Raw genomic sequence first — 24,552 nt, 5'->3', positions numbered from 1 at the left:
CACCTCCCATTTCTCTTCTCCCCAAGACCCATCTTCCTCTGTTTCCCTACAGAAGAGAGCTGACCTCCCAGGGATAGTGACAGGATGCAATAAACCTAGGCACAAACCCTACGTCAGGGCTGGGTGAGGCAACGCAGTAGAAGGAAAAGGGTCCCAAGAGCATCCAAAGACTCAGAGACACCCTCTGCCCCCACTGTCCAAGCTAACAGCCTTGCCAACATGTACGTAGAGAACCTAGGGCAGATCCATGGAGGCTTTGCGATTACTTCAGTCTCTGTGAAGCCCCTAAGAGCCCTGCTCACAGAGAGTCCTCGACCTCTCTGGCTCCTGTAATTCCTCCTACCCACCTTCCATGAGGTTTCCCTGAGCTCACAGGGAGGGATGCAATGGATATCTCCAACTTGGGTTCTCTCTCCACCTAAAGCTCAGCTGTGCCTCTCTGTAGCTGCTCCCATCAGCTGCCAGAGGAGGCCTCTCTGGAGACCATTGGGCTAGGGGCCCATATGTGACAGAATTTCATTAGGAATCTTTTATTGGTTTCTTTTTTTTTTTTTAATCTATCCTTGGTTTCCAGGATACCCAGCCTCTGGTTCCAATCATCCAGTCAGGGTGGGGCCTGGGCTCCCTCTCATGGTGTGGGCTTCAAATTAGAGAGCAGTCATCTCATCAGTTGGCCCTTTCCAAAAGTCCTGCACCTCCACTGCCCCAGCACGTCTTACAGGCAGGGCAGGTTGTAGGCGGGAGGTTTTGAGACTGGATCGGTGTCCCAGGCCCAGCACTGGAAAGTGCCTGGTTACAGAAGTTGGCTGGTTCAGAATCTATGCCTCCATTACTAGGCATCCTTGCTAAGGTCACCCTTGTAGAATCCTTGAGTTCCTACTGCACCAGGTTTCCACATCGTCCCCCAAATGCCCTCTAATAACAGTCATCCCTCCCCGACGTCCCTCCTTCCACTCCTGCGACCTCATCCCTCCTGTTCCTATTCCCATCTGGTCCTAATCCACCTGCAAAACCTATTCTATCTCCCCTTCCCGGGGAGATCTATGTGTCACCTTTAAAGTACTTCCTGGGCTGGAGAGATGGCTCAGCAGGTTAAGAGCACTGACTGCTCTTCCAGAGGACCTGAGTTCAATTCCCAGCAACCACATGGTGGCTCACAACCACCTGTAATGGGATCTGATGCCTCCTTCTGGTGTGTCTGAAGACAGCGACAGTGTACTCGTATACATAAAATAAGTAATATAAATTTTTTTTTAAAAAATAAAACACAAAAAAAGCCCTCCCTATTCCTTAACCTCTCTGGGTCTGTGGATTATAATATGATTATCCTTTATAGCTAATATCAAGTTATAAGTGAGCACAAACATGTTTGTCTTTCTGGGTCTTGGTCACCTTACGCAGGATGATTTTTTTCGAGTTCCACTCATTTTTTAGATTATCTGAGTAATACTCCATTATGTAAATGTGCCGTGTTTTCTTTATCCGGTCTCTGGTTGAGGGACATCTAGGTTGTTTTCAGTGTCTGGCTGTTATGAATAAAGCTGCTATGAACACAGTTGGACAAGTGTCCTTGTTGGTAGCATGGAGCATCCTCTGGGTATATGCCACAAGTGGTATAGCAGGGTCTCGAGGTAGATCGGGTTCCAGTTTTCTGAGGAAGCACCATATTGACTTCCAGAGTGGCTGTCCCAGTTTGCACTCCCGCCAGCAGTGGAGGAAGGAGTGTGTCTCTTGTTCCACATTCTCGTCAGCAGAAAAGGATGTTTTTAAAAAGAAGAAGACAGATGAATGGGTCAGGTGGCCTGGAAACGGAATACTTGAAGAGTGATTGGGTTCATATCAAGGAGATCCTGCTCACCTGCTGCTTCAGGTCTACGGCTGCAGCACGCCAGCTTGGGTGGCTGGATCTGAGGAGCACTGAGCTTGTGGTCCTCAGTTTGGATTTGCCTAAACTTGCCTTAAAAGACGCTCGCCAACTGCAGATCTGATGGGAACAGAGCTGCTGATGGGAGAGAGCAGGAGACTCCCTGACACACTGCTGTATTGCTCAAAGTAGGAAAGAGAGAGAGAGAGAGAGAGAGAGAGAGAGAGAGAGAGAGAGAGAGAGAGAGAGAAAGAGAGAGAGACAGAGACTGAGAGAGACAGAGCGCTGCCATGGATAGAACCCAGTGTGTGTGTGTGTGTGTGTGTGTGTGTGTGTGTGTGTGTGTGTGTTGCCAGGGTTAGAACCCAGTGCCTTTTTTAAAAATTTTTTTTGATTTGTTTATTTTATATATGTGAGTACACTGTCAATGTCTTCAGTCACACCAGAAGAGGGCATCAGATCTCATTACAGATGGTCGTGAGCCACCATGTGGGTGCTGGGATTTGAACTCAGGACCTCTGGAAGAGCACTCAGTGCTCTTAACCACTGAGCCATCTCTCCAGCCCCCCCTTTTTAAATATTTATTTATTTTATTTGTAATAGATAAATAATTTATTTATATGAGTACACTGTCGTTCTCTTCAGACACACCAGAAGAGGGCATCAGATCCCATTACAGATGGTTGTGAGCCACCATGTGGTTGCTGGGAATTGAACTCAGGACCTTTGCAAGAACAGTCAGTGCTCTTAACTCCCGGGCCATCTCTGCAGCACAGAACCCAGTGCCTTATACAGTAGCAGTCTATACCTGACAAGAACCCTCAGCTCCAAAATTTTATTATTCATGTTTTTATTGTAGGTATGTTGTTTTGTTGCTGTAGTTGGAGGTTTTGTTGTTATTTGTTTATTTTAGCTTTTTGAGACAGGATTTGGTTTTTTTTAGCTTGTTTTAATATTTATTTATTTATTAACTTAGGTTTTTTTTTGTTTTTTTGTTTTTTCTTTTGAGACAGGGTTTCTCTGTGTAGCCCTGGCTCTCTTGGTACTGCCTCTGTAGACCAGACTGACCTTGAACTCAGAGATCCGCCTGCCTCTGCCCCCTGAGTGCCCGGATTAAAGGTGTGTGCTATCATCACCCAGCAAGGATTTGTAACTTTTCTGTTTGAGGATTTGTAATTTGTCAGTGGAACAGCTTTTATTTATGACTTTGCTCAGTGTATTGGGGAAGACAGGACACTCAAGGCCTTCAGGCTATTTCTAGTGTAGGTGCTGATATAAATGGGAGGTGTTCAAGGGAAGAGGTACACTAGATTGTTCCCTCTCTGCTCCCTTTTCCTGACTGTGGATGCAATATGACCTCATACTCTGGCCACCATGACCTCCCCACCATGACGGACTATACCTTCAAACTAAGAAATGAAATAAACCCTTCCTTCCAAGGATGAGGGGCAGCAGGAGGAGCGAGGAGAGCACGCAGAGGGAGAGTTCAGGGGGATGAGAACTCGTGAGCCTCTCACTCTACAATCTTTATGCTTTGTAGCTGCAAAGTACAAGTACTTTGGAAAACTTGCTCTGGGAGCCTGGGGTTTAGAATATTGAATTGATGTTTTCTTTGGAAACATCAGCTAGTCACCTCAGAAGTAGGCTTGGTAAAGGTTTAACCCCACTAATCAGAAAGCACTTGGTAAATGACAATGACAGAGAGATCATGACAAATTAATTTTGCTCTGGTCTGATTTTTCTCCTTTTTTTCCCACTAGGTGGCAGAATGAAGTCACAATAAGAGAACACTTGCGAGTCTCCCAAAGAGTCTTGTTTGTTTGTTCGTTTGTTTTGTTTTTGTTTTTTAAAGATTTATTTTATGTATAGGAGAATATGTAGATGTAGCTGTTGCTGTCTTCAGACACACCAGAAGAGGGCATCAGATCCCATTACTGATGGTTGTGAGTCACCATGTGGTTGCTGGGAATTGAACTCGGGACCTCAGGAAGAACATTCAGTGCTCATAACTGCTAAGTCATCTCTCCAGCCCCTTTAAAGATTTATCTTATTTACTTATTTTATGTATATGAGTCCTCTGCCTGCCTGCCAGAAGAGAGCATTAGGTTACATTATAGATGGTCGTGAGCCACCATGTGGTTGCTGGGAAATGATCTCAGGACCTCCAATGAGCGGCCAATGCTCTTAACCACTGAGTCATCGATACAGGTCCCAAGTCTCCCAAGTTTTAACTGGCCAAACATTTTGGGTTTGAATCCTTCTTTTATTTAGTGAGAAAGAGAAGTAAAAAACCATACTTGTAGACACAGAGCCCCTTTCTAGTATGTAAATGAGTCATACCGACTGAGCTAGCTGGAGCTGCCTTAAAGATCCTTCTTATGGTTATAGATAGCATACACTTATAACTGTAGCATTTAGGTATAGGTAGCATACACTTATAACTGTAGCATTTAGGAGTCTGAGGCAGGAGGTGGTTTTTGCAACACTAACCTGAGCTAAACAGCAAGCCACATGGAGCAAGTCAACAAGCAGCACCCCTCCAAGCCTCTGCATCAGCTCCTGCCTCCAGGTTCTCTGTTTGAGTTCCTGTCCTGACTTCCTTCAATGATGGTCAATGATTTAGAAGTGTAAGCCAAATAAACATGCCCCCCCCAATTTGCCTTTTGGTAATGGGGATTCATCACAGCAGTAGTAACCCCGAGACTATCACGCAGTCAAAGGCATGAGCGAAGTGAAGCACTTTTTGATTTCTTGGTAGTGATGGTTTTGGGGGACTTAGTTTTAGTGTTTGTTGAGACAGCAATCTCTCTGTGGCCTGGATGACCTAATGGGTGGCCTTCTGCTGGGGTCATTAAGTGTGAGCCAGCATGCTGAGCTTGTTTTCTGAGTTACCTCTAAAGTGCCTCTTTTAAAAAAAATTTTTATTAGATATATTTCTTTACTTACATTTCAAATGTTATTCCCCTTCCCGGTTTCCTGTCCATAAGCCCCCATCATCTCCCCTCCCCCTCCCCCATATGGGTATTCCCCCCATACATCCCCCTTACTGCCACCCCCATTCCCCTGCACTGGGGGTCCAATCTTGGCAGGACCAAGGGCTGCCCCTCCACTGGTGCTCTTACTAGGCTATTCATTGCTACCTATGAGGTTGGAGCCCAGGGTCAGTCCATGTATAGTCTTTGGGTAGTGGCTTAGTCCCTGGAAGCTCTGGTTGGTTAGCATTGTTGTTTTTATGGGGTTGCAAGCTCCTTCAACTCTTTCAATCCTTCCTCTAATTCCCCCCGGGGGGGGCGGGGGGTCCTGTTCTCAGTTCAGTGGTTTGCTGCTAGCATTGACCTCTGTATTGGTTAAACAATGACTTCATGAAATTCATAGGCAAATGGAATGAATTAGAAAATATCATCCAGAGTGAGGTAACGCAATCACAGAAAAACACACATGGTATGCACTCACTGATAAGCGGATATTAGCCCAAATGTTTGAATTACCCAAGATACAATCCACAGACCACAGGAAACTCGAGAAGAAGGATGATCAAAATGCAGATGCTCTCACTCCTTTTTATTTATTTATTTATTTTTTCAAGATTTATTTATTTATATGTAAGTACACTGTAGCTGTCTTCAGACACACCAGAAGAGGGCATCAGATCCCATTACAGATGGTTGTGAGCCACCATGTGGTTGCCGGGAATTGAACTCAGGACCTCTGGAAGAGCAGTCAGTGCTCTTAACCGCTGAGCCATCTCTCCAGCCCAATGCAAACCATTTTAAAGTTGCGTTTTGGGGCCACGGAAACCTGACAGCCTCAGTTCAGATCCCCAGAACCCAAATAAAGCTGATGCACCCTGCAGGAGGTTGAAGGTGGAAATATAGAAACTTCCAGAACTTTCTGGATGATGCGGCCTAGAGTATTCAGAACAGAGATAGATAAGAGAAGACCCTGCCTCAGATAAAATTTAAGTTGAGGACTGACACCCAAGCTTAGTCGCTGACCTCTACATACATGTCATGGCATGTTCATACTCTCACACACACATATGTACACTCACATGCACAAAAAAAATAAATATTTAAATCACATCAGAACAGGTACAGATTTGTCTTGTTATTCTCGAATGACCTAGTCTAACAACTACTTTCATGTACATTGTGTTAGGTATTACATGTAATGTAATGTCGGGTGAGCACACGGAGAATGCATACGGGACATACACAAATACTGCTTTATACAAGGGACTTGAGGATCTGCCCTGAGTTTCACAACTGTTGTCTAGGTGGGTGGGGGAGGGGCAGGTGGGGACAAGGGTCTGGTCTCAGAGCACCCAGTGACCTTGTCTGGCTGTGTGGGGGAGGGGCAGGTGAGGACAAGGGTCTGGTCTCATAGTACCCACTGGCCTTCTCTGGTTGTAGGCATTCCCCATTGCAACTCTGAAAACAGGCCACTGTTGCCACCTGCCCCACCCCACCCCAACCAAACAAGGCCATTAGGGGAAGGTGCCCACTTGTCACTGGGGTTCCCAGCAGGAGCCCCTACCTGTGACCAAACCCAGCACTGACCAGAAGAAGGTGCTGGGTGCCATGCAGAACTCTGATTCCTGACCTGGCCAGGTGTCAATGGGGGTGGGATGGGGGGGCTGGGACAGGGGGAGGGGCTGAGGAGAAAGGGGCAGCTGATCAATGGCAGTGAGGGAGGGCATGGGGGAGGCAAGAGGAAGTTACACTCAGCATTCTCCTCCTTTCCAGAGTTTCTGCTACTTCCACATCCAGGAATTCCCATGGGGACCCACTCCCTGCTGAAGCAGCCTTGGGGGACCGGGATGTGGAGGATGTGGGTCCCTGTGCACTGGTCCTTGCCAGGAGCAGGCATGACTGTCAGTGCTGTCTCAGGACTCCTGTTCCCCCAGGCCATCTACTGTCACCTGGGCTTAGGGGTGGGAGGATTCTGTGGTCTCCAGACAACCTTTCCGGCTCTAACATGCTGTGGGGGGCGGAGGGGGCTTTTTAACTCAGTTTTAATTGTCACATCTCCCTGATCCTCCAAGAAATCCACCACTGCCCTTGTGCTTGGCAGCTGTCCCTCCTCCTTACCCTCCTCCCCACCCTCCTCCCTCTCTTCTCACTAATATCCCTCGCTCACCTCCTTTGTGTCTATCAAGTGCTGCAGCTCTTCCATTTGGGAAGTCAGAGGAGCAATTAAGTACGTCAGCACCTTCACGCCAGTGGTGTGATTAATTGATCTGTGGTTATTTTCTAGTGCATGGTACCTATCTATGGTAGCCTGGGACTGTGTCAGGAATAGCAGCCGTCTGTAGAGACTCTCTCCTGTACTGTGTGGGGCACCTCCTGCCAACAAAAACTCACGGTCAGTAAACTGAGGCAGCAATAGGAGGTGGAAGATGTGGCAGAGACACGGGGACTCTGGGAGACAGACAGAGGGAGGAGATTGGCCTGGACTGGGAGGAACTCAGACACATGACACTGAGGAGAGGGAACTAACCATGTGGAAGACAGAATAGTTAAATGGGTGATGTAAGTTACAAGCTAGTCAGGGAATGAGCCAAAGCTAATGGCCTAGGCATTTATTATCAAATAAAAAGCCTCTCATTGGCTATTTGGGCAGTGGGGCACGAGTGGAAAGTGCATGGCTACCATCTAATAACGAGCAAGTGCTAGCCTTGAACCTGGGGAGGAACCAGGTGCTCATCCAAACGCCATCTTCCCAGTGCCCCAAGGTTCTCGCCATTTTCAGATGAGAAGCTGAGGTAGCAACATTCCCTGGGCTACATCCTGTAGCTGAACTCTACAAGATTCCTGCTTTCTACTCCCAACCCCCACTACTATGGAGGCAGATTAGGGGGGCAAGCCTGTGCACAGAAGATCCCAAGGAGTGCATGGCTGCAGAGATGGCTCTGTGGTGAAGGGAGGGCACTGTGCATGCAGAAGGCTCAAGTGCAATTCCCAGAGCCCACAAGAGAGGCATCCAACTGTCTCTAAGTCCGGCTTCAGGGGATCCAGTGCACGTTTCCAGCTCTGCACTCAGATGCTCTTGTCCACACACACATACACGTACTCTGAAATAAAATAGACTTCTTAATGAGAAGTACTCCAGAAAGGGCACCCCAGGACTCAAGTCAGCAGAAAAGGACCTCTAAAACAGAAACCCAAAGGGAGGCCTCTGTTCAGGAATGATCCAGGGCTCAGGGGAGCCCTGACGAGTGGGTATGGAGGAAAGAGGCATTCTGGGCAAAGACTGACTGGGGGAGGGGGTGGGCACTGAGCAGAGGGGCCCTGGTGTTGGCACCAGAGGCACAGTCACCTCACCCAGCAGGCAAGAGGCTGTGGAAGACTCTCACCTGCTACCTGGAGGACCCACCCACCATTCTGAGGTTAGGGCTCGCCCAGTACGTGTTGAGGGAGGGGAAGTAACACAGGGCACAGGACACAGTGCCTCCTGGAATAATCTTCAGAAATCCCACCAGATGTGGGAGGCTCTGAGGGTAGCTGGACAGGGTGTGTGGAATTGAGCAGCCTGGTTGGGTCCCCATCTTGGCATCTGGTCATGGTGAGAGCATCTGGCTCAGGTCTCACCTCTGTCCTCCAGCTGTGGCTACTGGAAACACCAGGGAGATTCTCTCTAGGTCACTGGGGCCCTGGAGATCCCTTACAGCAGACCAGCATGGTGGATGGGGTGGGGGTGACAGTCTTTCCACTGTGAGGGAGATGTGGAGTGGTAGAGAGAACCCCTCCATTACTCCCTGTGTGAACCAAATTCCCAGAGTCAGTACCTCAGTATCCCAGATGCTGCCAGGGTACAGAGCCACCACGTACAGCACTCCTCGATGAGAGTGATTCCATTTTGCAAGAAAGGAAACTGATTCACCAGAGTCCAGCAGCCAATCAGTGAAATCCACCATGCAGGAATTAGCACGGGTGGAGGGGTGGGGGAGTGGGATTTTTCCCAGGTCAGAAGACTGTTCTCATCCCTAAGGTGGGGACAACTGTATTTGTGACAGGCACCTCCCAGAAGCTGGGAGAGGGGAGCAGCGCCTGCCAATGCTGTATCAGTTGTAAGAGCCTAAGCCATCCTCTGAGCGTCGCTGGACACTGAACGCGCTGCGTTTACCCTCTGCGGCAGACTTAACTGCAAATGTCTTCATCCTGGGAAGCACAGACTTTCCCACAGACACTGAGGAAATGGTCCTAACAGTCACAACATGGTCACAAGCATCCAATCCTTAACGAACATTCATCTCAGTCACATGAACATTGTTAAGTTTTTTATTTTGTCTTTTTTTTTTTTTTTTTTTTTTTTTTTTTTTTTGTGATTGGGTTTCTCTGGCTATCCTGGAATTCACTGTGCAGACCAGGCTGGCCTTGAACTCAGATATCCACCTTCTTCTCTCTTCTGAGTGCTGGGATAAAAGGGGCATGCTACCACTGCCTGGCAACTTATTTTATTTTTCACTGTTTAAGGGTAAGACTGATGGTGCTACCTGCTGTGTTTTGGGACAGCCAGTGATACCTAGAGAAGGCCTGTTTCATAATACAAACAAAAAAATGAAAGACTGGTTGTGTCTCACCAGCACTGTGCCTGGCTCCTGTGTGGTTTTAAAGCATAATTTGCATGGGAAAACAAGATTTTCTTTTTTAAAAACTCAAGTAAAAAGAACTGCAGTTGATAAACAGTTTCTGATCTGTCCAGGTGGTTGGAAACATTCTTTGTTAAAAGGGCTTTCATGCTTGGGTGTGAGGGTGAGGTGGGGCGAGGTAGGGATGGGGGCAGGTGTGTGTGTGTGTGTGTGAATATGGAAATCAGAGGACAACTTGCAGGAGTCAGTTTTGTCCTGTGCTGTGGGACCTGGGCATTGAACTCAGGTTATCGGGATTGGCCGCAAGCACCTTTGCTTACTGAGCCCTCTCACTGACCCTCAAATCCCATATTCTAACTATGAACAGAAGGGGGTAACAATCAAATAGTCTGTAAAATAAATGAAAAGTTTTGACACTCCAGGTTGCAGGAGGAAATGGCCCTCCTGTTTGTCCCTCCATCCTCACTCCAATGCTTTCACAGAGTGACTGCTTGCAAAAGAAAGAGCTGGTGACAAATCCGCAGGTCTGTTTGACTTGGGAGTAAAGGATACAAAATGTCACTTTAACACTATTGGGTCGAATCGAATCTCACAATTCGGAAGGCGCATAGCATTGCCGCTTTGCCTCCTTTTCACAGTACGGGAGTTAGCTCGTGTTTTAGCATTCCCTTTTGCGTTATTGAAGACTTTTGAAGTATTTTAGATACTAGTGTGGTTGGTTTGCAAGTATTTCCTCCCATGTAGCTTGTCCTTTTATCCTTATTTTAGCAGAATCTTGCAAAAGCAAGGTATTTCCAACAGGTGCTGAGCTGCTGCAGCAGGCTGAGCGGTGGCAGGGTCTGTGTTTCCTCCTCCTGAGCCACAGTGTGAGAGGGTTGGGGAGCAGGTGCCCTGGAAGAAGCTAGAGGTGAAACTCCGATGGTGGAGTAAGAATGGGAGACCGGCGCCTGAGAGAAAGTATGACCAGAGGACACCAGGAACAAATTCTGAAGCTGAACCACCTCCCCACGCCCCACCCCCACCTCCACCCCACATCCACTCGGAAATTCAGAAACTGAGGCTTGCAGCTGTGGAAGCTTCTCAGGGAGACCCACCCCTACACCTCCACGAGCACCAGAGGCACCAACCTAGATTACTTCCAGCTGGTGACCTGGTCACACAGATGTTCTCAGCCCAAGATCTCTCAATCAGAGTCCTGCCCAGGGGAGCCTGAGCAGGAGCAGGGCTCCCTGCAGGGACCCTGGAGCTTCTCACTTTCCCATCTTGCTGTGGGCCATGTGGGCAGCCTCTGATTTTAGCAATTCACAGCAGTAGAGGTCTCTCAGTTACAGTCACAATACTCTGTCCTTCAGGCCCTCTTCCCATCAAGGCCATTCTAACCTGGTTGTCTCCCCCTTTGAAGCTTGTAATGGAAGATACCAAACAGAAAACTTGCTTTTGGGGAGCCTTCTGGCCCAGGCTCGGCACTCAGCCTGCTAGCCCCAACTCCTGGCCTTCTTCTGAATTCCACGAAGACGGCAGGGGAGTCTGGGCCTTGCAGATACGGGACAGCTTGGCCTGTAGTGCTTCTTTATCCGGTACAGCCAGCACCTTGATACCACCAGCTGTTCCCAGGCTCATCCCTCCACCACACACACCACAGTAGTGAGTTCTCTGCGAGACCAGTACAATCTTCCTACCTTGGGGGCGGAGCGTGCTGTGGATTGGGGGAAAGGAAGAAGCGAACAACTTTAACTTCGAGGATCAATCCTAGTTAGAAGCTTCCCCCCACCCCCAACTCAAAGCCACAAAATTGAGCTCAAGTCCTGCCTCAGTTTCCCAAGTGCTGGGATTATAGGAGAGAGGCTGACTCAGAGCTACATGTCAAGTGGAAACTTGGTTCTAATATGTTGACTGAGAAATGAGCAAAAAAACTCAGAAAAACAAAACAAAACAAAACAAAACAGAACAAAGAAAAGCCTTTCCTTTTAATTAAAACACATTTCTTAAAAATAAAATACACTAGATCTTTCTGTGTAGAACAAGCCAGCCTCAAACTCACTGCAAGTCTGACCCCTTAGGCAGATGGGAGAGTAAAAAAAAAAAAAAAAGACCAACATAGTAGTGTCAGAATTATATTAAGAACACAAATTTTGTTTTCCTGTTTTAATATAGTGTTACCCAGGGCCCCAACTCTGAGGGCTTAATTCTATTCCTAATAGTCATGTTGTGAATTTTGCCTTGGGGTTAGAGTAAAATATCAAACACATTTCTGCTATCTTATAGTACATTTTTACAAAAACGAACCATTAGAAATGATGTTATAAAATCAAATACTGATTGTGAAAATCCTGATATGTTCTGTGACCTGAGCTATCAAAAATTCAGTCAAGTTTTAATTCTCTATGTAAAAATAAACAAGCCCATTATTCCATATTGAATTTTATTTATTTTTATTTATTTATTCACTTGTTTGTTTGTTTGTTTGAAACAGGGTTTCTCTGTGTAGCTCTGGCTGTCCTAGAACTCACTCTGTAGACCAGGCTGGCTTCGAACTCAGAAATCCACCTGCCTCTGCCTCTGCCTCTGCCTCCTGAGTACTGGCATTAAAGGTGTGTCCCACCACCACCTAACTTTCTTCAACTATTTTGTTCTTCCTCTAAAAATCTTCCTTTTTCTGGGCCAGCGAATTTCAAATTTCAAACTTTTTTTTTTTTAAAAGATAGCAAACACTATAAATAGAAAAAAAAAAAGGGGGGGGGGTTGGGGATTTAGCTCAGTGGTAGAGCGCTTGCCTAGCAAGCTCAAGGCCCTGGGTTCGGTCCCCAGCTCCGGGAAAAAAAAAAAAAGTAAACGTTTCCCCCAAATTTAGCCGTAATATTTTCTCTTCTCCTTTTTTCTTTTTTTAAAATTGAGCCAGGGTCTCACTACTTTGTGGTCCTTGCTAGCCTGAACTAGCTGTGTAGACCAGTCTGGTTTTGAAATCACAGAGATCTTGTCTCTGCCTCCCGAGTGCTGGGGTTAAAGACATGCACCACCACACCTGGCTTTGCTTTTGTCAATATTTAACATTTTAAAAAGTCATTTAAAAGCTGGAAGGCTCTTCAGGTAAAGGTGCCTGGAGTCAAATCCGAGGACCTGAGGTCGACTCCAGGGTCCATTTGGTGAAATGAGAGTACAGACTCTGGCAAGTTTTCCTCCGACCTCTACGTGTGGGGTGTGGCGCGAGGCGTGGCCGCCTCGTCCTCCCTCCCCAAATACATAGAGGTTAAATGTAAACCAATCGCTTTATCTATTTATTTAAACCATTTAAAATGTACTCACTTCCTATGCACGTGCACGCGGGTGTGAGTGTGGCGGTCAGAAGACAGCTTTTAGGGGATCATTGAAAGCCCGACTTCAGAAGTGCCTTTCACCTCGTTAGGGCGGGGTCTCTTCTTGTTTCTGCCTGGCTGTGTACTCCAGAGTAGCTGGCTGGAGGGAGGCCAGCTCTGGCAATTCCCCTGACTCAGGAAATAGGAATACTGGGATTACAGCTCCGTGTCATCACATCTAACTTTTTAAGTGGGTTCTGGCGATCAGAACTCAGGTCATTAGACTCCTGCTACGAGCTGAGCCAGCTTCGCCCCTCTCTCCCCACCCAACCCCATCCTTAACCAATACTGTCAGGTCAGTCTTCACTACCATCCGACCTAAAATCCTAACTATGTGACAAGTGCTCGTTATCTCCTGAAGTTTAGAACTGTTCTGTGATTTGACTACAGTAGCAAAGCAGTTGAAGACATAAAATTCTAAAGCTGGTTGGTTACTTTGGTTTCTGGGATGGGTAGTAAAGAGAATGATATGTGAGCGACACAATTTTTTTACTCATAAAAAACGGGAGGGGAGTCACAGTTTAAACTTCTGAAATGCATTTGGCCTGGGCACTGCTCACCTGAAATGTCTTTGTTTTAGGGATACATGGGTTAGGATGGTGAATACCTATAATCCTTGTACTCAGGAGGCTGAATCAGGATGGTCACGAGTTCAGGATCATCCTGAGCTGCATAGGGAAATTACATTGAGGTCTTCAGGCTTGGCAGCAAGCCCCTTCGCCCACTCACTGAGCCATCTCGTTGGCCCACAAATGCTTACAAGGTATTGTGGTGAACGTGAGAGTAAATGCTACCTTCTAAATGACTTTGGGAAACATTGCTACACACACACACACACACACACACACACACACACACACACACACACACACAATCTGTCCTCTAACTTGCTCCAGTAACACAATAAAAAGAGGTAGGTAGAAGTAGCCTACCCAGTCTTACCCAGTGTCTTAGGTAGGGTCTTGTTGCTGTGAACAGACACCACGACCAACATGAGTTTTTATAAAGGATGACATTTAATTGGGGCTGGCTTACAGGTTCAGAGGTTCAATCCAGTGTCATCAAGGCGGGAGCATGGCATCATCGAAGCATCCGGGCAGGCCTGGTGCAGGAGGAGCTGAGTTCTACATCTTCATCTGAAGGAAGCCAGGAACAGAATGAGCATCCCCAGGCAGCTAGGAGGAGGGTCTCCAAGGTCACCGCACAGTGATACACTTCCTCCAACAAGGCCACGTCTTCTAATAGTGCCACTCCCTGGGCCAATCATATTACACCCAACATGGGTAAGAGATTAAGAGAGCAGCAGGCAGTAGGCTGTGCCTTGGGGGGTTGGGCTGGGGGGGGGTGTTACTGCTTCATGAAACACCAGGACTAAAATCAAGATGAGGAGGAAAGGGTTTATTTATTTGGCATATACTCCCACCTCATTGGAGGAAGTCAGGACAGAAACACAAACAGTTCCAAACTTAAACTCCTGAACCTGGAGGCAGGAGCTAATGCAGAGGCCATGGAGGGGTGCGGCTTACTGACTTGCTCCCCATGGCTTGCTCAGACTGCTTTCTGAGAACCTAGAACCATGAGCCCAGGCTGGCCCTTTCCCACTGATCACTAACTGAGAAAATGCCTTATAGATGGGAATCGTGGAGACATTTTCTCAACTGAGGTTCCTTCCTCTCTAATATTTTATTTTAAATTTTGTCTGTGTCAAGTTGACACACAAAACCAGCCAGTACAGGCAGGCTGTGAACTTATTAAACAATAAACTTTCAGGAGCAGTAAATAGGTCTTAAAATAATACATAAGCAAAATTTTGTGGATCAATTGATTACAAAGCTGCCATTTCCTTTTTGTTGTTTTAACCTTATTTTATTTTATGTGTACGGGTGTTCGACAGTGGCTGGTCTGGAACTTGCTATTTTAGACCAGGCTGGCTTCCAACCTACCTGCCTCTGTCTGCTGACATGTGCTATGCAGGGCTCTATTTAATTTTGTTTGTTTGGTTGGTTGGTTGGTTTTTAAACAGTATTTATGTAGCTCAGGGGGACTCTAGCCCAGGTACACCTTGAACTTGTGATTCTCCTGGCACACCTCCTCAGTAGGTGAAATCACAGGCCTGTAGCCTGTGATTATACATACACACACACATATATATATATATATATATATATATATAATTTGTAGTATAACTACAAATATACTACAAATATACTACAAATATATACTATATATGATATATATAATAAATTATATATATATATATCATTTGTAGTATAGCTGGTCTCACACATTCCAAGATTGTTAAGGAGCATTTATATTTATTTACCTATTCACTTATTTTTGAGACAGGGTTTCTTTATGTAGCCCTGGAAGTTCTGGAATTTGCTCTGTAGGCCAGACTGGCCTGAGATCCTGCTGCCTCTCTGCCTCCACCTCTGTCACACAAGTGCTGGAGTTAAAGGCTTGCACCACCACTGCCTGGCCACTAAGGAGTATTTATAGCTAACTTTGAGAAGGCTGCTTTCAGATGATAGCTAAGTATCCTTAAACTGAAGCGTAAACTCCGTCTCTACAGGTTTACAAAACCTTAGAACGTATGCTTTATTTTCAGCTCTCCTGTTACTTGATGCTATTCGTGCGGTGAGAACAGAATAAGCTTCGCATTTATTGGAAACACATTATAGGACGACAGACACTGGGGTTTATCTTTTTAATTCATTATTATTGTCTTTTTTTCGAGACTGGGTTTCACTATGTACCTCTCTGACTGTTCACTATGTAGACCAGGCTGGCTCTGAAACTCAGAGATCCATTTACCTCCATGAGCGCTGGGATTAAAGATATGTGTGCCCATACTCAGATTATACTTTTAAAATATAAAATGCCTTCCACAGTGGAAGTCTAAATATTTCCTCTTAAGGGACTTACAAAAATCCTCAGGGCAATGTAATGACAGTACTACTAACCCTAAAGAAAACGTCCAATGGGCAAGTATGTGGACCTGCTTCTCTCTCAGTGAAACATCAGTTACTTTGTTAAGTTTCTTAGACCAGGTGGTTATTATTTACTTCTAATTTTATAGCAACTTTGAATGAGACTCTATGCTGATGGCCTCGTCCCTTGAGGCAAGGTCTCATTATATATAGCCCTTGCAGGGATCCACAAGACTCTGTGTTGGGAGCAATGGCCTTGAAACCCTCCATTATCGATGTTAATATTATGGTTAGAGTTTAGTATGACTGGGTTCATGGAAAATCCCCAGCCAGCTGCAGAAGACTAATATAAATCTGGTGGTCAAGATGAGTAATGATATAACATGAAAGTTGTGACCTTGCTGAGAAATACATCTGATGTCAGGATGCCCAATATGACAAACCTGTAACCTTTCTGAAAAACCAACATCCTGTTGACATCAGCTGACCACACAAATACGGCGTCCTTGGCCTGCGTAAATGTTTCCTACTCCCCCCCCCCCCCCGTTACCCCTGTTATGGTATAAATTCAGCCTTGGGAAAAAATAAAATTGTCGCCTTGATCAGACTCTTGTCTTGGCGTCCTTCTTTGTGTCTCTTGTCCCCCATTCTCTTCCAGGTACCCTCTGCGCCCTCACTGACACTCTGCTTCCTGAGTGCTGGGGGTTAAAAGTCCGTGTCACCATACCTGGTCTCTATTTTGTCATCATTTTGTGACAGTTTCTGACAGAGTAACTTCCTAATAAGTAAAGGTTTTATTTTTGAATAAGGAAGGTATCTGAGGTGGGCGAGATGACTCAGAGCTGGCCTTAGGGCATGCTGACCTGAATTCCATCCCCAGGACCTACTTGTGGGATCCACATGGTTGGAGAAGAATGGACTAAGGGTTGTTCACTGACTTCCACAAATGCTGAGGTGCATACTCAAGAAATAAATAAACACAAAGTAATCGTTTAGAGCCAAATACTTTTGGTAAAGTAGCAAATTGAGCCTTTTCCTCCTCCGGTAGATCAGCCTTTGGTCTTGGTCTTCTGAATTAATGAGAAAAAAAATTTGAGTTTTCACGATGCTTTTGTAATATGCTTTAAAATTCAATGATTAAATATCTTCTAATATTTTTAGCGAAGGCCAGATTTGTGGTTGACTGGAAACCTCTAGGCTTACGCAGCTATGCAAGTTTATTATGGGCAATACGAGCTGTATCGTCTCAATTTCAGTAAGGCAACATTAGACGATTAAAATAGGTTTTTTTTTGTTTGTTTGTTTGTTTTACCAAAAGAGACAAACAGCTTTTGAAGTGCTGGGGCTGAGCCTGCCAGGAGCACGCATTAACGTTTTTGTGTTACAAAGAATGACAGGTCCTTTGCAAAAGTTGGTAGTGATTCTATCAATCATTTCTCACACCTGTTAGGTTGAAACTGTTAGCATTACTTTTTAAACCAGACCTGAAGACGACCGACCAGAAAGACATGAAATTCGAATCACCACCCTAGGGACATCTGTTAATGATACTCCAAGTTGTGCTCCTCGTCTTAAAAAAAATATAACAGCAAACTGGATTTCCTAGGATATGCTGGGTGGCCGACATTTTCCGTGGCAGGGGTTTCACACGTTCCAGATCTGAACGGATATTAAATGGCTGGGCGAAATGCCAGGTGGCCCTTTACTGTCACATTAAACAGCAGTGAGAACGGGCGGGGTAACCCGATTCCGTTCCGGCGCGGAACGCGGCGGCCCGGCCCAGGGCCACGCTGACGCGCAGGTAGCCCGGAGCTGCGTCCTGGAGACGCCGCCCGCCAGCGAACAGCGCCACCGGCTTCCGCCCTAGGCGCCCCCGGCTCCGCCGGCCTCTGCGGCAGGGCCGCGGAAACCCCGTAGGAGCAGGGCGGCCGAGGAGCGCGGCGCGCGGTCGCGCTGCTGCAATATTCTTCCGCCGAAATCAAAGAGTCCCAGGCCCCCTCCTGATTCATGGATCTCCAGGAACGCTGTAATACCAAGTAATAGTGAAATGTGGATTTTGTCATCGACTCCTTTAGGGCTTCACCTCCGGTAACAAACTCCAGGAGTACAATTTTGTGGCTTCCGAAGAGGGAATAAGAAAATTCCTCCGCGAGAAACGGGTTCCGGCCGCGAGCCTATAAAAAACGGGCGGCGCCGTCCCGCTGTCTTTTCAGTCGGGCGCTGAGTGGGTTTTCGGATCATGTCTGGTGGCTCCGCGGATTACAACAGGTACGGCGCTCCTGGGGCGGCCGGTGGCCTGTAGTGAAGGTCACTAGCACCCGCGGTTGAGGTGGGTGGCTAGCGGCCACACTGCAGGTATGCGGGCTTTTTCTTAGGGCACACACAGTCTCCTTGTGTCCTTCGAGAAGCTTCCATGATGGTAGGACTCCAGATGTTGGGGAGACAGGACGGATAGGAGAAGGGAGTATTAAGGATGCCCTTCCTTAGGACACATTGTGACATCTTGGCCGCTGCCCCTCCCCATGTGGGACATGGCAAGCAGAGCCGTGGCGCAGTCTGCTTAGGGCAGGATAACCGGGTCCCGAAGGTTTATTTGCCGCCAGCGGCGCGAGCTGGGGTTCTTAGTGTTCTGTCGAGGTGGGAGACCGGACAGCCAGAGGACGATCACCCTGGACCGTAAACGGGGCGACGAGCCGTTGGCATGGTCCTGCCAGGGCCTCTCGGCGTCAATCACGCCGGCTTGCGCAGAGTTAGGGGCGGAGCTCGGCGCGCGGAGCGCTCGCGAGAGCTTCCCTTCCCAAACGGGAGGCCCGGGTCCTAGGGCACTAAGTAGAGGGGCCTCTACACGGAGGACTCCAAATCCTCAGCTATTGGGAAGAACGAATGGTGTCTACCTGCAATGCCACTGTTCTTGAGGCATTTTCAGTAGAGCACACGTGCGCGGAGGGTAATGAGGCACGGGGTGGAAGGGCCTTTTTAAGGGCTTGTGGCTTGGAAGAAGTATGTCTAACTGCAGTGTTCTTGTCAGCAGAGAACATGGCGGCCCAGAGGGAATGGACCCCGATGGTGTCATCGAGGTAAGGAATGGGTGTGGACGTTAAAGGGTTGGGAGGTACATTTTTTTCCGTCTTACTCATAGTTTTATTATTAACTTACAGAGCAACTGGAATGAAATTGTTGATAACTTTGATGATATGAATTTAAAGGAGTCCCTTCTTCGAGGCATCTATGCTTATGGTTTTGAGAAGCCTTCAGCTATTCAGCAGAGAGCTATAATCCCATGTATTAAAGGTAAAACTCCACTGACATTTAGGATAAGTGTTCTGCACCCACGTGGACCGTAAAAGGGAAAGTGACCTTTTGGGGAAGTACTAGCACCTGTTTGTATTCCTTAAAGTGAAATGATGGCAATCATCTTTCGGGACTGACCTGAAATGAAGAGAAAACTCTCTGCTGATCACTTATATGGGCATAATTTATGTTCCAACTGGAATACATGGTGTGTAGTAGAAGTAACGATTTGATGTGGGATCGGTAAATATGTATCCTACTTTTTTTAGGATATGATGTGATTGCTCAAGCTCAGTCAGGTACTGGCAAGACAGCCACATTTGCTATTTCCATCCTGCAACAGTTGGAGATTGAGTTCAAGGAGACCCAAGCACTAGTATTGGCCCCCACCAGAGAACTGGCTCAACAGGTATTGATAGTGTAGTTCAAAAACTGCTTGCGTGTTGCATAGGTTTCAGGTTTCACAACTGTGAAGGATTTAAAATTAAGACGTATAAACTGTCCTAGTCCTATGAGAGCCCTCATAATGTCCGTGCATGCAGGGAGTTTGTTGTTAGCGAACAGGAATGGGTATTGTAGGTATGACTTGTAGGGCCTGGTGTAGCTCAGTTAAACCCATAGGTTTCTCAGGGTGGATTAGAAATTTGGAATGCAGTTGTGCAACATGAAAACTGCAGTGACATGTTAACCATTTGACTGTCTCAGTAGTTTGTGATGCATCTGTTGCATGCTATGTTTTCAAAGCGCTGCTATATTGGCTTTGAAGTAAATTCCTGATGAAGCTGCAAGCTTTACTCAGGTGAGGATAAGGCTCAGTGCCTTGTGGGAGAAATACCAGCATTTGCCCTTACAGAGAACATTTCACTACACAGTGGAGAATGTAGACATTTTTTTTTACCTGTGTTCCTAGTTGGTGTTTGAGGCAACAGGGCACCAAGTTTGAAAAGACAAGAAGGGAGCATTAAGTAGTTCAAGAGTGAATTTTAAGCTTGTAATTAATAAGTTTTGTGCTATGCATGCATAAAAGCTGTTGGCATATATATGATAGTACAATTATGCCTTTAAGCTTAGTCCTAGACCTTGGCTTTACAGAATGATAACTAAAATATTTTGCTTTTAGATCCAAAAGGTCATTTTGGCTCTTGGAGATTATATGGGAGCAACTTGTCATGCTTGCATTGGAGGAACAAATGTTCGAAATGAAATGCAGAAGTTGCAGGCTGAAGCCCCTCATATTGTTGTTGGCACTCCTGGGAGAGTATTTGATATGCTAAACAGAAGATACCTTTGTAAGTGACTTTTAAAGGCTCTTTCTTATCTGTCACCAAGAAGGCTGTGAGAACTTTGAGATGAAGTATGACTTTCTTATTAACAGCTCCAAAATGGATCAAAATGTTTGTTTTGGATGAAGCAGATGAAATGTTGAGCCGAGGGTTTAAGGATCAGATCTATGAGATTTTCCAAAAATTAAATACAAGCATTCAGGTAAAGTTCGTTTCTATTCATTTGGGTTTGGTTTCATGCAGGTACAGTTACAATAAAACTGAAGTGTTCTATTGTCGTTCCCCCTGCTTAAAGTATCTGATACATTACTATCTCTGCCTAGCTCTACCATAGTAAGGCAGAGACGCTTGGTTTCAAACATTTTTCCCTATAGTATTTGCTGCAAGCTTATACAAACTAAACAGGTAAAGACAGTCATTTCTTTTTTAAAGGTTGTGTTACTTTCTGCCACAATGCCAACTGATGTCCTAGAAGTGACCAAGAAATTCATGAGAGATCCAATTCGAATTCTGGTGAAGAAGGAAGAATTGACCCTTGAAGGAATTAAACAATTTTATATTAATGTTGAGCGAGAGGTAATTTTCTTTATTAAATGTAAGGGTTTTTACCTTCTTGTATAAGCACTGTGCTAAAATTACAGGAACTAGGATTATATCTTGGTTTTTGTAATAATGCTAGCAGAGTACACACAAGAAGAAGAGTAACTGCACTGGATTCCAAAGACTGGGGTGGACCTCTTTCTTAATGTCCAGTGTCCTTTGTCATAAGATTCGGTGCAATAAGTCTTTAGATCAATTCTCCTTGGAGATCATGACCATTTGGGGGTAGCATCAGGTATTTTACATTGTGGCTCAACAATTAAGTAGCAACAAATTTATGGTGGGGAAATGTATTAGAGGTTTGTAGCATTAGGGTTGAGAACCGCTGTGGGATGATGTCACAGGTGAGGCAGGTACAAGATAGAGTGAGGCCTGTCATTGGATGAGAAGGAAGGATGGGTGGGAGAAAAGTTTGAAGGAAGAGATGGGAACAGAAGAGGAGAGAGTTGGCGGGGGTTTGGGAGCTGACACTAAGCTTCTGTGTGCACCTTTACAGGTTCTTATGACTGTTCTTAAGGGGTGGCTTTGTATATATTTGGGTGGGCAATTATATCTTATAAATTGGACCAAAGGTTATTGTTTGTGTGTTCTTTCATGTAGCAGTTTAAGTGTAAGGGAGTGTGGGGTGGCTGGTCTGGGCTGCCACAGAGTTGGGGTATGTGCTTCTGGCAAGAAATCTAGCAGGATACCTTGGGGACTTGCTGGACTTGAGGGGTTAAGACAGTCATACTTTTATGTATTTTTACATCACAAACCACTGCTTTAGTTTTGTTGAAAATCATGGAAATTTTGTTTGACTTTAGGAGTGGAAGCTGGACACTCTTTGTGACTTGTATGAGACTTTGACTATCACACAAGCAGTTATTTTTCTCAATACAAGGCGCAAGGTGGACTGGCTCACGGAGAAAATGCATGCCAGGGACTTCACAGTTTCTGCTCTGGTAAGAGTTGTTGGATTTAGTAATGCTAATTATAGCCATTAAGCAGGATTTTACTACAATATGGCTGCTCAGTGCTGTGTTGTCGTTCCCCCTGCTCAGAACAATTGTTTCTTAACTATACCTGTCTGCTGTCTACCTGTAGCAGCCAGGGACGCTTGGTCTCATACATGATAGAAAGAAATTAAATGAATGCCTGACCTGAATAGGGATTGCTGAATTGAGTTGTTGTATTTGCAGCATGGTGACATGGACCAGAAGGAAAGAGATGTCATCATGAGGGAATTCCGATCAGGGTCAAGCCGTGTTCTGATCACTACTGACTTGTTGGTGAGTTTGCTGTTTTGTTTTGTTTTCTTAAGTACCAAAAGCTAGATTTGTGGAAAAGGTTTTATTTAATAACCTTAACCAGTTCACGCTATTTGGCAGAATGAGTAAGACCACACTCCACAGTGGACTATACCACTTAGTATGGTTCATTACTATATTGTGGCCTACATTGATTGCAGAGATGTCTAGGTTTTGGATTATATTAAACAACCTCTTTATTTCAGGCTCGTGGGATTGATGTGCAACAAGTGTCCTTGGTTATAAACTATGATCTACCTACCAATCGTGAAAACTATATTCACAGGTGAGAAGAAAGCATCTCCAATATTTGTATTGGAGAAGTAATATTTGTATTGGAGAAGTAAATTCAAACATGTCTACGGTGTTTTGTATACAAGGTACTGACTGGCAAATCAGGGAATAGATTGCAGTAAAAAGGCATAGTAATTTACTAAGGTCTAAAATTGTGTTTGGGAAGATTGGTCAGAACAAAGTGGGAAACTGTGTAATGTGGCCAAGGTTGTGTATTCACATGCAGACTAGGTTGATTTAGATTTCTTTGGTCTTAGCTTATGTTTGAGCCTTATAGTGATTTTTCTTGTGTCCATGTGCTTTTTTTCTTGGTGATTGATTCTATACAGTTGGGATTTTCTTGGTGTTGCTGGTAGCATTTTGAGTGATTCCCTGGTTTAGTTATAGTGGCTTTTTATCCCTAAATAAATTGAATTGTACTTTGTTATATGATGTAAAAAAAGACTTTTTAAAAAATACAGGAGTCGATAGCGGCAGTTGATGACGAGATGGCGCTCAGAAACGGCGTTGACGTAATTTAGGACGTGGAATCATAAGCGAAACAGCACACTGTTTGAATAAAGAGCGAGTCGGTATTTATATTTGATTTTCTTTTGTCATGATTATTTGATATTTTAAGTTGTTCCAGCCCAAGGCATTTTTGTATGTTAGCATTTCTGATAGGGAGCATTAGGTGGTTGTATTGTCTGGTACTTTGTAGGAAGGTAGAGAGCTGTTTTGGAGGTGTAACACGTTTGAGTAATTTGAGTATAACGTGTGAAAAGAAGCTGAGCAAAAAGCAGTGATGAGTTTGGGTTACCATACCAAATACTTGCTTTCACACTGGAAAAAGTAAGTTTTAGAAAATAGTTAACCTTGCAGTATTTGTATTTACAGTTTACAGTTCCAGAAGTGCGTCGAATGGATTGTATAACTGTTTCTTTTATTCCTGGTGTTTACATTTGTCCCAGGCTGACAACTGCTCCTGGCTGGCCCACTTTGGTATGGGCTTTAATTTCACCCCAAACACAATACTGTCATCTGCTTTACTGTAATGCTCAAGGCGCCTATCTCATTTTGCAGCCAGACAGGCCTTGAATTCTTTTGGCACTATCTGCAAAGGAAGATGTTTTCCCACCTGGATATTGGTTTTTATCAGCTAGTGCTGCACTTAAAAGCACGAACCCTAACCCTGATAAGTAACCAGCAGCTGCTGGTTAACAAGTGGATCGTCATATTCAGTAGCTTTGAATGGTACTAAAGCAACTTGCTGACTGCTGCTTTCTTTCTCTTATACAGAATTGGCAGAGGGGGTCGATTTGGGAGGAAAGGTGTGGCTATAAACTTTGTTACTGAAGAAGACAAGAGGATTCTTCGTGACATTGAGACTTTCTACAATACTACAGTGGAGGAAATGCCCATGAATGTGGCTGACCTAATTTAATTCCTGGGATGAGATAGTTTGGAATGCAGTGCTCGCTGTTGCTGAATAGGCGATCACAACGTGCATTGTGCTTCTTTGAGAATATTTGAATCTTGTCTCAATGCTCATAACGGATCACAAATACAGATTCTGATAGCAAAGCGACTTTAGTCCTGAGCTCTTGTGAGGAAAGGCATTGGCTTTATCCTCTTTAGAGTTAGACTGTTGGGGGTGGGTATAAAAGATGGGGTCTGTAAAATCTTTTTTTCTTAGAAATTCATTTACTAGTTATGTAGAAATGGTTGTATTAGATGTTCTCTATCATTTAATAATATACTTGTGGACTAAAAGATATAAGTGCTGTATAAAATCAGCCAATTATGTTAAACTAGCATATCTGCCTTTATTGTGTTTGTCATTAGCCTGACTAGAAAGGCCTTTAAAGTGATCTTTTTTTAGAGAAAATTTGAATGCATTTTGTTTATTGTATTTATTCAATAAAGTATTTAATTAGTGCTAAGTGTGAACTGGACCCTGTTGCTAAGCCTCAGCAAGCAATCATCCTAGGTAGGGTTAACAACCCCCCAGTAAAATTGCCATATTGCACATGTCTTAATGAAGTTTGAATGTTAAATAAAAATTGTATATTCACTTTATA

The 24,552-nt window shown here is 45.1% G+C and overlaps 1 protein-coding gene and 5 non-coding genes across 17 annotated transcripts; all 6 read left to right on the top strand.

Moving 5' to 3' along the window:
- The first annotated feature begins 16,541 nt into the window (after positions 1-16,541).
- Positions 16,542-24,550, top strand: Eif4a2 (eukaryotic translation initiation factor 4A2). Of its 12 annotated transcripts, XR_010055952.1 has the most exons (13): positions 16,542-16,692; positions 17,814-18,006; positions 18,770-18,815; positions 18,897-19,029; positions 19,299-19,438; positions 20,150-20,318; positions 20,405-20,514; positions 20,745-20,888; positions 21,716-21,853; positions 22,091-22,180; positions 22,405-22,484; positions 22,954-23,064; positions 23,771-23,831. XR_010055952.1 is itself a non-coding variant. In XM_063270484.1 (12 exons), exons 2-12 carry the CDS (start codon positions 17,978-17,980, stop codon positions 23,913-23,915), a joined length of 1,227 nt encoding a protein of 408 aa, XP_063126554.1. In that variant the 5' UTR covers positions 16,549-16,692; positions 17,814-17,977; the 3' UTR covers positions 23,916-24,550. The 12 variants fall into 12 exon arrangements, 8 of the variants coding, with proteins under 8 accessions (XP_063126554.1, XP_063126558.1, XP_063126555.1 ...); XM_063270484.1 differs by lacking the exon at positions 22,954-23,064 and having other exon boundaries at positions 16,549-16,692; positions 18,767-18,815; positions 23,771-24,550; XM_063270488.1 differs by having other exon boundaries at positions 16,567-16,692; positions 22,954-24,550.
- On the top strand, positions 19,133-19,201 carry Snord2 (small nucleolar RNA, C/D box 2). The gene has a single exon (XR_005491566.1). It is a non-coding gene; the product is annotated as a small nucleolar RNA SNORD2 (small nucleolar RNA).
- Positions 20,550-20,674, top strand: LOC120095727 (small nucleolar RNA SNORA63). The gene has a single exon (XR_005491522.1). It is a non-coding gene; the product is annotated as a small nucleolar RNA SNORA63 (small nucleolar RNA).
- On the top strand, positions 20,920-21,097 carry LOC134478780 (small nucleolar RNA SNORA81). The gene has a single exon (XR_005491565.1). It is a non-coding gene; the product is annotated as a small nucleolar RNA SNORA81 (small nucleolar RNA).
- Positions 21,894-22,022, top strand: LOC120095726 (small nucleolar RNA SNORA63). The gene has a single exon (XR_005491521.1). It is a non-coding gene; the product is annotated as a small nucleolar RNA SNORA63 (small nucleolar RNA).
- On the top strand, positions 22,212-22,351 carry LOC134478779 (small nucleolar RNA SNORA4). The gene has a single exon (XR_005491527.1). It is a non-coding gene; the product is annotated as a small nucleolar RNA SNORA4 (small nucleolar RNA).
- Positions 24,551-24,552: the final 2 nt, after the last annotated feature.

Source organism: Rattus norvegicus, chromosome 11 (genome assembly GCF_036323735.1).
Source record: "Rattus norvegicus strain BN/NHsdMcwi chromosome 11, GRCr8, whole genome shotgun sequence".
Lineage (NCBI taxonomy): Eukaryota > Metazoa > Chordata > Mammalia > Rodentia > Muridae > Rattus > Rattus norvegicus.
Note: the sequence above shows the minus strand (reverse complement) of the source record. Positions and strands in the feature narration are given on the sequence as shown.